The 11,557-nt window shown below is 47.9% G+C and overlaps 1 protein-coding gene across 1 annotated transcript in view; it reads right to left on the reverse strand.

The window, feature by feature from the left end:
- The window catches only part of LOC137425955 (uncharacterized), a 52,366-nt gene extending 41,367 nt beyond the window's left edge, over nucleotides 1-10,999 (reverse strand). Inside the window, exons 1-3 of the mRNA XM_068114672.2 lie at nucleotides 10,529-10,999; nucleotides 8,884-9,116; nucleotides 8,226-8,610 (exon numbers count right to left, since the gene is read on the reverse strand). Of these exons, the coding sequence (XP_067970773.2) occupies nucleotides 8,226-8,610; nucleotides 8,884-9,116; nucleotides 10,529-10,729 (819 nt within the window). The 5' untranslated portion in view covers nucleotides 10,730-10,999. The remainder of the gene's footprint in view (nucleotides 1-8,225; nucleotides 8,611-8,883; nucleotides 9,117-10,528) is intronic.
- Nucleotides 11,000-11,557: the final 558 nt, after the last annotated feature.

Genomic DNA, 11,557 nt, shown 5'->3' on the forward strand with positions numbered 1-11,557 from the left:
CAAGTCCTGTTCAAGTCCTGTTGAGGGCTTTGCGCATCGGGTTATATAGGCCCGCCCCGCAAACCTTCTGGAACTCACCAGACTCTTCTCACCACGCCCTCTGACGCCGACACCTCTGAGCCCTGATTGGCGGCTCATGCTTACCGTCATCGCCTCTGCCGCTCCCGACCTCAACGCCGCCCCCACCTTTTTAGGCCTACCTCATGTTAACTCGACGAGTGAGCGAGCAAAAGGCAGCAAAATGGATTGCGCATGTAGAGGTGGAATGGTTTGCAGAAGTAGGACCTATTCTCCTGTCTTTACACAACACAGAATTAACACTGGAAAGGGCCTACTCTCACACATACGAAGACATAACTATACTACAAATGAGGCTACATGTTGCTTGTGTGACTATCTATGGGGGGCAACCTTTAACCTTTATTGAGCTCACTGTGCACATCTCAAAACCGTAGCAAATACAGACTTGGCATTTAATATAGAATTTTTTTTTTTCTTGACTTGGGTTTACTTTCTTAACTCAGTATATCAATCTGGTGAGTTTCTTTTACACTTTGGTGATGTATTTGTTAAAAGAACCATGTCACTGATTGTCTGTCGCAGCAAGAAGTCAACAACAGGATTATATCACAGGTGGCATCGCAAAATGTACGGACAGGTGCATTTGATGATTGGCTTCACAGTCGGGTATACAAGGGTTGTTGCGTTCTGTATTAGTGGAAAACAACTGCTGCACGTCTCCAAAAGTTATTGCAGCTTCCTCTGGAGATGGTCCGTCAACTCGACAATGCTGTTTGTCATGGAGTGGTGGCTTTATGAAATTACGGCATGAAACAGCGTGCTATTGCTCGGCAGTATGGCATCACTCAAGGTCAGGTGTCAAAGATCCTGAAACGAAATGCTCAGAGGGGTGTCCCTACTCCAATACCGAGGGCAGGACATCCCCGCAGAACCACGAGGGATGATTGCCAGCTGCACCGGTTAGTCCGCAATGGCCGTCCCAAGTCAGCTAATCGGCTTAGGGCTGAGTGGCAGCAACTGACAAATGTGCCTGTATCCAGAAGGCTAGTAAACCAACGACCGGTTCAAGCAGGCTATCGTGCCAGGCGTCCCCTGAGAAAGCCACGCCTGACCAGACAACACAACCAGCGCCGATTGCAATGGCCAGAGAGCACTGCCAATGGCAGCCAGGACACTGGAATCACGTGATCTTTAGTGGCGAGTCTAGATTTCTGGTCTATCGTCAAGATGGCCGCGTCCAAGTGCGCAGACAAGTGCATGAAGCCTACAACAAAGATTGTATAGTGCCAAGAGTCCAAGCTGGAGGTGGTGGGGTGACCGTTTGGGCTGCTTTTCATGCAGGGGGGCAAAACTGACCTGGTTGTTCTGAATGGAAACCTGAACCAGTTCAAGTACAGGGCCATTCTGGAAGAAACATTGCTTCCATTTGCTCGTGCAGCCTTTCGAGGAAACTTTGTCTTCCAAGATGACAATGCACGGCCTCATCGTGCTCGCATGATCCAACACTTTCTTGCTGACCGTGGTGTAGAGCATACGGAGTGGCCTGCCATGTCCCCAGATATGAATCCGATAGAGAACTTGTGGGCAGAATTAACGCGTCAAATCGACCACTTGGACCAGCAGCCGACCTCTGTGCGTGAATTGCAGCAGGCTATTGTCACTGCATGGCAAGCGATTCCTGTCCAAACCTTGGCAAAACTCGTGAGCAGCATGCCTCGATGTGTACGTGCTCTCCTGAATGCTCGTGGGGGTTACACGAAGTACTGAACTGTAATTTTACAGTCCGTAATCCCAGTCGTAATTGAACTTTTGTTTTTGTTTAAAAAATTTTTTGGGTAATGTGCAAAATAAAGAGATACTTCTGGAAAACGTACAGAAGTTTAACACAGTACTGTCCATGAATTGAGTTCGATATCAGTTTACATCACTTTCAAGGATCAATTTATTTGTTTCGAAATGTCAAATGTGGTTTTTGTTTCTTTTAAAGGTCACATTAACAAAATCTCGAATAATTTCAACATAATTCCAATGAACTTTTGGTTCTAAGACATTTTGAAAAGTAAGTTCACCCCCACAAAAAAAATATTCCATATTAAATGCCAAGTCTGTTTATCAATATATATATTAAAAGTACCCGGCTTTGCCAGGTAACAATGAGTCGCTTCCTGACGGGAATATGGTACACACAATCTGGGTTCTTCATCTCGAGGGTAATTTTAAAAACAGATCGTGAGTACACTGGAGCAGTGGTGTATCGAGGAAAAATGACGGTCGGGGCGAGATGTCAAATTGCTGTCCCTCGTAACTTCCCATAAGTCTTTGAATGGTGTGTGTGTGTGTGTGTGTGTGTGTGTCCATGTCTGTGTGTGTGTCCCCATGTGTGTGTGTGTATGTGTCCATGTGTGTGTGTGTGTCCCCATGTGTGTGTGTGTGTGTCCCTGTGTGTGTGTGTCCCCATGTGTGTGTTTGTGTGTATCCCTGTGTGTTTGTGTGTCCCCATGTGTGTGTGTGTGTGTGTGTGTGTGTGTGTGTGTGTGTGTGTGTCCCTGTATGTGTGTGTGTCCCTGTATGTGTGTGTGTGTGTGTGTTCCCATCTGTGTGTGTGTGTGTGTGTTTTGGTTTCAGACTAGGTCACTCTACTCTGGACATGCTGCTTCTGCTGTCTCAACAATGGATGGAGGTCCTCAATGCCAAACAGGAAATCAGAGCTGTCTCCCTTGACATATCACGTGCCTTCGATACGGTCTGGCACCCAGCTCTGCTCACCAAACTCTCCTCCTATGGTATCCATGGAAATCTCCATGCATGGCTTGCGGACTTCCTCTCTGGTCGTAGTCAACGTGTGGCCCTGAATGGATTTCTCTCATCTCCCCTTCCCGTTCAGGCTGGAGTTCCCCAAGGCAGTGTGCTGGGCCCTGTGCTTTTTCTGGTCTTTATCAATGATCTCTCTGACTCTCTGGAAAATCCTCTGTATCTCTTTGCTGATGACTCCACTCTCTGCCGCTCCATTCCTCTTCCCTCAGATCGGCAGTCTGCAGCCTCCTCACTCTCTGAAGACCTGGACAAAATCACAGACTGGTCAAACATGTGGAACATGTCTTTCAATCCTGACAAATCTCACACTCTTACTATGTCTCTCCGAAAAGATCGACTGGACAACCCTCCCATCTACTTTCTCAACAATCCTCTCCAAGAAGTTCTGTCGCTCACGCTTTTGGGTCTCACCATCTGCCATGATCTTTCTTGGGAAAACCACATTTCCAAGCTGGCCTCCAAAGCCAGTCGCCGACTGGGCATCCTCCGTCGTGCGAAGTCCTTCCTAGGCACACCTGAGCTCCTCACCACATACAAGGCTTTCATCCGCAGCTCAATGGAATACTGTTCTCCCCTATGGGCTGGTGCTCCTGCCTCACACCTGGCTCGGCTTCACGCTGTTGAATCCAAAGCTTTCAGAATCATTGGAATCTCCCGCGATGAAGCTATCTCTGAGGGCCTTTCACTCACTCACCGCAGGCAGGTAGGTGGTCTTTCTGTCTTCTACCGACTCCTCTCCGGCCTTGCTCCCCCAGCTCTCTCTGTGCTCTGTCCCCCAAATATTCCTACAGGTCGCACAAGATCTGCCAGCCACCCTCTGATGGTTAAACTGCCGAAATCTCGGCTCTCTGCTCACCTTCACTCTTTCATTCCTCTTTTCTCCCGCCTCTGGAACAAACTCCCATACTCACTTCAATCACACTCCTCCCTCCAGGTCTTCAAAACAGCTGTTCACCACCATCTCTTATCTTCCCCCATCCAAAACCTTGATCTTTTCTACCCCCACTAATTCACCCCAGATCCACCTTGTTTGAAATTCCAACTTCTTTCCTGGAAGTCTTGGCAGTGTCCATACGTTTTATACCTCTCCCACCCCCCCCCCCCCTTCCCATGCCTTCCCCCCAAAGCCCTCTCCCTCCCACAGTTCTCTCGATGTCTCCATGTCTCTCGGTCCCTGCTCTCAAATGTTGTGTTTGTGTCCTTCCCCCTCTCTCCCCATCTTGTCTACCGCTCTCGATGTTATTTGTTTTGTGTGTCTGTTTGTCTTTCTGTGTGATTAATGTTCGCTCTTTCACGAGCCTCGATCTTGTATACAAAAAAAAAAAAAAAAATCTGTGTGTGTGTGTGTCCCCATGTGTGTGTTTGTGTGTGTGTGTCCCTGAGTGTTTGTGTGTCCCTGTGTGTGTCTGTGTGTGTGTGTGTGTGTGTGTGTGTGTGTGTGTGTGTGTGTGTGTGTGTGTGTGTGTGTGTGTGTGTGTGTGTGTGTGTGTGTGTAATGTCCATGCCAGGGCTGTAACCTTTTTACCATTTGAATTGGAGGTTTTTTTATTTTTGTTTTTAAACAGGATCTAAGGCTCGTAGTGTATCTGACATTCAGACATACGCATATGCACACACACACAAACACACACACACACACACACACACACACACACACACACACACACACGACACAACACAGCTACTGAGAGGAAGTGCCGTCACTTATAGGGGTACTCTGGGTACCAGCAATGCCACAACAATGGTGCCGCCCTTCTCATCACACTCAGTGGGGCATTTCCATCGGAAGAATTTCCCCCTCCCCATGGAAGCCAACCGAAAGGGATTGTTTGTGCTCTATCATTTCAAATGCTGAAGATTAAGCAAGGAAGCAGCACGTACCGTTTTTTAATTCTTTGGTATGACTCAACCAGAGTTTGAACCGCCGACCACCCAGACTCAGAGCAGACGCTATAACAATCACACTACTGAGTCAGGTTATGTTAGACATGCTTCTTCCGGTCCGGTCTGCGAGAGGACGCTGGCGTTATTTGTTCGCCGCTTCTCTGACTGGGTCATTGTATATAGTCTGCTTTTCTGGTGGTCGTGGCGTGGCGGTGATCCACGTTTCTGGTGGATATTCATACATCAATAAACCATGCTCGGAGGGCCGAGGTGGTGGAATTGCCGTAATTCACCGACAGGACATCAAGACCAGCCTCATCTCCATCTCATCTGCTCCATCATTTGAACACCTGGCTTTTAAACTCTCTGGTCACACACAGTCAGTCATGGCAGTCGTCTACCGCCCTCCCAAACCACACCCATCATTCCTGTCTGACTTCTCTTACTTTCTGACCCAGCTCTGTTCCTTCTCCCCCTCAATCCTCCTCCTCGGTGATTTCAATATCCACATGGACTCCACTGACTCCACAATAACCACTGACTTCACTGATTTACTCACCTGCTTTAACCTCACTCAACATGTCAACTTTCCTACCCATAACCGTGGTCACATTCTCGACCTTGTCTGCTCTACTGGACTAATTTTGCACCATCTCTCTAGCTCCGACCTCACCCTCTCTGACCACTTAGCCATCACTATGACCATCAACATCCCCACCCCAGCACCAAGGCATTATCAACTTCCGTAAGCTAAACTCTCTTTCACCTACCTCATTCTCATCCACCCTCTCTGAAAAAATGTCCACTTCTCCCTTCGTTGACCTCCACACCCCTTCTGACCTCACTGACTACTACATTGTACTACAACCACACTCTCTCCTTCTGCCTCGACCAGCTTGCGCCTATAAAAACTAAAACAGTTTCTTTCACCCATTCTGCTCCCTGGTTTACCCCTTAACTCCGCCTGATGAAAACTCGTGCTCGCCAACTTGAAAGACTCCGCAATAAAACAGGTCTCGCAATTCACTCCCAGGCCTACAAGGACCACCTGCAGCACGACAAAGATGCCCTCTCGCGCACCCGCTCTGCCTACTACTCTCAAATTATCCACTCTGGCTCCGGAAACCCAAAAGCACTCTTCTCTACAATAAACAAACTCCTCAGCCCCCTGGACACCACCACCCAGTCATTCACAGTAGACAACTGCATCTCGTTCCTTTCATTCTTCCAAAGCAAAATTGACAACATCTACAACAGCTTAACCACCACCGCACATGCTCCCCCTCAAACCACCTGCCCCCCCTTATCCTGCCAACCCCTGTCTCAGTTCTCCCCAGTCTCCCCTACTGACCTCTCTGAACTCCTCATAGGAATGAAAACTGCCACCTGCACTCTGGACCCCATCCCCTCCAGCTTTGTCAAGGCCTCCCTTCCTGCTCTCTCTCCACTTATCACTGTAACAATAAACTCCTCCCTGTCTACAGGCATCGTCCCACCATCCCTCAAAATTGCTGCTGTTACCCCCATTCTGAAAAAACCTGGTCTCAACCCTGACACCCTAAATAACTTCAGACCCATCTCCAACCTACCCTTTCTGTCAAAAGTTTTGGAACGCACTGTAGCCACTCAACTCAAACATCACCTCTCTGCCAATAACCTGTATGAAACATTCCAATCTGGATTCCGCTCCAACCACAGTACTGAAACTGCTGTCCTCAAAATCACCAACGACCTTCTCCTCTCCTCTGACACTGGCAACCTCAACATTCTCATCCTCCTCGACCTCAGCGCCGCCTTTGACACCATCAATCACACCATCCTCCTCACCCGACTTGAAACCACCTTTAACATTACCGGCACTGCCCTCTCTTGGATCAAATCATACCTCTCTGACAGACGCCAGTTCATCTCCATCAATAACTGCAAATCCCCCACTGCTCCCCTCCCCCAAGGTGTCCCCCAAGGTTCAGTTCTCGGCCCCCTCCTCTTCATCCTGTACCTGTCCCCCCTTGGTCACTTAATCCGCCGTCATGGTCTCCAATTCCACTGCTTCGCCGATGACATCCAGCTTTTCATCTCCACCAAGTCAATCTCCACCGCCACCCACTCTATCCTGACAAACTGCATCACTGAAATAAAATCCTGGCTTCAAATCAACTTCCTCAAACTTAACTATGATAAATCTGAAATAATCATCATTGGCCCAAAAACGCTCACCAAATCCACCCATAACTTCGCCCTCAACATTGACGGTTTCCCAGTATCCACCTCCCCTCACATCCGGAATCTTGGCATCATCTTTGATCAAACCCTCTCCTTCGACAAATACACTAAACAAATCACAAAGACAGCCTTCTTTCACCTGAAAAACATCGCCCGTCTCCGTCCATCCCTCTCCTCCACGGCTGCAGAAACCCTCATCCACGCCTTCATCACCTCCCGTCTGGACTACTGCAACAGCCTCCTCTATGGTTCACCCTCAATAATCATCAATAAACTCCAATACATTCAGAACTCCGCTGCCCGTCTACTCACCCATTCCCGGACCCGTGACCACATCACCCCCGTCCTTTATAAGCTTCACTGGCTCCCCATCCCCCAGAGAATCCAGTACAAAATCCTCCTCTTGACCTACAAAGCCTTCCATAACCTGACTGACCTCCTCTCCAGTCACACTCCCACCCGCAACCTCCGCTCTGCTGGCGCCAACCTCCTGTCCCCCCCCCCCCCCCCCCCCATCCAGACCAAATTCAGATCCTGGGGGGACAGGGCCTTCTCCATCGCTGCTCCCACCCTCTGGAACTCACTACCTCATACCATCAGAGACTCCTCCTCACTCACCACATTCAAAACATCACTCAAGACCCACCTGTTCAACACTGCATTTAACATTTAACCCACAGCATTTAACCCCTGACTATCTCTTCTCCTTCTCCTTCCTTTTGCTTTGATTATTTACCTATTTATTTTTGTCTTTTTGCACTTGTTTTTTGTACTCTGTCAAAGCGTCTTTGGGCTTCTTGAAAAGCGCTATATAAAATAAATGTATTATTATTATTATTATTATTATTATTATTATTATTATGCTTAGTTAGGCATTTGTAAGTTACATGTTGCTTGTTTCCACTCGGCTTATTGCCATTTTCAATATTTACCAGCATTTGGGAATCTTCAAATTAATTTCAAAGGTGAAGATGATTTGCGAAAGAAAGCTGCCATTAGAAAAGATAATACGAGTAGCATCATTTTCCGGGGTCGCCAATACAGTGCCCCCTGTAGGTCAGCATGAATTTGTCCAGGGAGCTGGTGATAGCTCATCTACTGGTTGTAGGGGAGTGGTTGGGTGAGCTGGTGTATCCATTTCAATAAAGGGGAAGCCACTTTGCCAGTTTTAGAGAAAGGTTGGGGACTTTAACCCCTGGAAGCCCAGCGGTGGGGCCATGCCCAATTTAACTGAATAATTTAAAAACACATTACTAATCACATATTGCAGGTGCAAAGCTTACCTTGTCAACTTCTTTCTTTCGGGGGGTTTCATTCAGTCTGCGGCTTCCAGATCCTGACATCCTGGTTCTCCCCATCTCTTTCCTCTCACCAACCTTTCCAGGGGCACTTCTTCGCTTCCCATCAGCAACGCCAGTCAGGCTGCCAGGTTCCCTGCGCCGTGCCGAGGTGCTGCGGACCCTGCGTCGTACATTTCCTTCGTCCCCCAGAGCCTTCTGGTTCACAGGCTCAGCTCGAGAGGCTGACACGCTGCTCCGGGTGGTCGGGCGACACGGCACCGAGGCTGCAGACTCCGCGGCCAATTTGTCAAACGAGGAGCGGAAGACAGGGTGTAGTTTGGCAGCTTTCACCGTTGTTGGTGCTTCCACTTTTTGGCAGAATTGCTCTCTGGAAAAGTATTACGTTCGGTCAACAACGAACCTGTTAAATTGGCAACAAAATGCATCCATCTTGTGGTTACTCAAATTAATATGCCATTGCCTTTGAGCCTGAGTGGTCAGGTAAGACAAGCTCAGTGTTTTCTTCCAATTCAAGTCCCAAATGAATGACTTACTCTGTCATCTTCATTTTATAATTAGAGGAAGTTCGCTCAATTGAAGAAGAGAGTCTAATTGTCAATGGTGTGTGGCAATTGCTTCAGAAAGTGTCCTACGCTCTTACCTGTACGACGTCATCTCGAGGGACCGGTCCGTGGGTCCTGAGTCCAGCACGCTGCATCGGCTCTCAACGCATCGCCTGCCCGTGCGGGTCCTGGAGTTTGGTGGTGCTGTGAGCTCGCGGCTGGGCAGGGGCCAGGGCCGGTAGTCGGTCATGTACTGGCTCTCGGTGGCGAAAGGCTGGCTGCTGAGCTGGAACTCGCACCTTGGCTTGCAGTTTGGCTCTGGACGTTTGGCCTGCGAAGGTATACACATTGTTTTTGGCCTGCAAAGGTATACACATTGTTTTTGGCCTGCAAAGGTATACACATTGTTTTTGGCCCGCAAAGGTATACACATTGTTTTTGGCCTGCAAAGGAATACACATTGTTTTTGGCCTGTGAAGGTATACACATTGTTTTTGGCCTGCGAAGGTATACACATTGTTTTTGGCCTGCGAAGGTATACACATTGTTTTTGGCCTGCGAAGGTATACACATTGTTTTTGACCTGCGAAGGTATACACATTGTTTTTGGCCTGCGAAGGCATACACATTGTTTTTGGCCTGCGAAGGAATACACATAGCTTCGACGTAGACTTTTGGAACATGGTGGATCCATCCTTCGATATAACATTACGAAGTGTACACTTAAGGCGTTTTCATCTCAATGATAGCCGGCGAAGCCGGTGTTGTGAATGAATGCGTACGTATTATGTTGAAAAACCAGATTTTGCTGGATCCTTTGAGAATTCCAAGCTTTGACGCACCAAATCGCTCCATGGAGGCCGCCATCTTGCGGATGCGGAAGTATGCATAAAAAATTGCGAAAAAGTTAAATAGGAGTTTGTTTCACCCGTCTTTGTTTGATTCACAATCGTATGCACCTTTAATTTGTAATTAAGATACTTTAAGACCAACCTCGTTCCCCGGGCCCTGGTTATCTTCAACGAAAATCGTCACCAAACACCGAAACCAATGAGATTCGAGCATTTGAAAAACTATTTTTAAAAAGCTTATTACGCGTTTCGGACGCTGAAAACGGCGTCAAATATTCTAAAATTGACGAAGAATTATTTTTTAGAAATCTCGCGGCCGTAGGGGATAGTTTTTCACGGCCGGAAATATCCGAAGTTGAGACGGAATTCACCGAATTAATCAAGAAGGAAATTTTATAAATTTTAATCTCATCCAGAATGCAAATGGTGTCATTTTGAACTAGGTACGGTACCTACTACACCTACCTACTACCTACTACCTAACCTACTGATGCCAGAATGATGGGTAAAATAGTGGCAAGAGGCTTTGGCTACGCTGGCTCATTGCGGCTTTGCGGTAGGGTACTAGTATTTACAGGTAAAGTGATTTAATTGTTTGGTTCAGCGACATCCAAAATAATAATGGAAGAAAAACATTTGGAAAACATTGTCATTTCATGCCATTCAGGTGAGGTTTCAATTTCTGGATAGTGTTAAGATCTAATATGCCAATGGTGAAATGGGTTCTGCTAAGTTTGCTGAAACCGGTAGTGACGTCACTGCAGTGACCAATAAATCTCACTTCACCTGTAAAATAGTGTTTCGGTAAACGTTATACCGGTACTGGTTAAATGCACACTGCTGTAAAAAAAAAAAAAAAAAAAAAAGCGGGAAAGGGCACACACAACTCCACCTTCCATGGACGGTAGTCTCGACGAGTCACCGACTCCGAGGCTTCGAGTCCCGTGACTTCTTGTGTTTCGACCCTTTGGGGCTCGTCGAACAGTCCCGCGTACTTGGGCGTCACGAGGGGCACCGCGAGGTCCTCTCGCTCCATGTGTCGCGTCCAAAAGCGCGCCAAACAGCAGGCGCGCGCCACGCACGGCCACGCCATGGCGAGCACGGATCACCTCGGAGAGGGAGTAATAATGTGACAGGAAATCTGGAGGAGTCAGGAGAAGAAGAAGGAGGAAAACACGGAGGTCGAGGTAACGGTATTAAAAGTTATCGATGGATGAAGGGTGAAGAGGAATAGGGATAGTATTAGTAACGATCTCAGGAATGAAGATGTCGTGAAAAGGACGTGAAAAGAAGATGTGAACGTGAACGGAGCTGTCGACTTCAGCACTGGATCGTGCCTTGTTGGGAGACCTCGTGCGCATGCGCAATTGTCATTTGGGGAGCAACGTTCGGTGATTCGTCGATCCGAATCGGCCAATTCCCATTGATTAATATTTAAATGTATAATCTTTGGTGTTGTACCATTGGTACGTGTATTTTAAAATAATATCAAGTGGTAGTCCCGCAATACCAAGGTGCACATCTTCGGTTGGCTCATTGCATGTCAAAAGTAACACATAACACAATCCTATCGGGTTGTGAGGGTTAGTGTTGCCATCGAAACACAGGTAGGCCTACGGATGGTTGACAAGGATTACAATAACAAGGAAATGAGATGCAGCAAGGGGACACTCGTCCCATCATGTCTGCGTCACACCAGCAGAAGAATGAATACATCTGTTAAGACGACTTGATCTCATGGGGGGTGGGAGCCCTCCTCCTCCTCCTCCTCCTCCTCCCCCTCCTCCTCCTCCTCCTCCTCCTCCTCCTCCTCCCCCTCCTCCTCCTCCCCCTCCTCCTCCTACTCCTCCTCCCAATCTCATGGGGAGGAATGTCATGGTTCATGGTGCTGGAAATCCACGTTTGAATCTGCATACGGTGC

The sequence above is a fragment of the Myxine glutinosa genome, chromosome 4, assembly GCF_964187855.1.
Source record: "Myxine glutinosa chromosome 4, kmMyxGlut1.1, whole genome shotgun sequence".
Taxonomy (NCBI): domain Eukaryota; kingdom Metazoa; phylum Chordata; class Myxini; order Myxiniformes; family Myxinidae; genus Myxine; species Myxine glutinosa.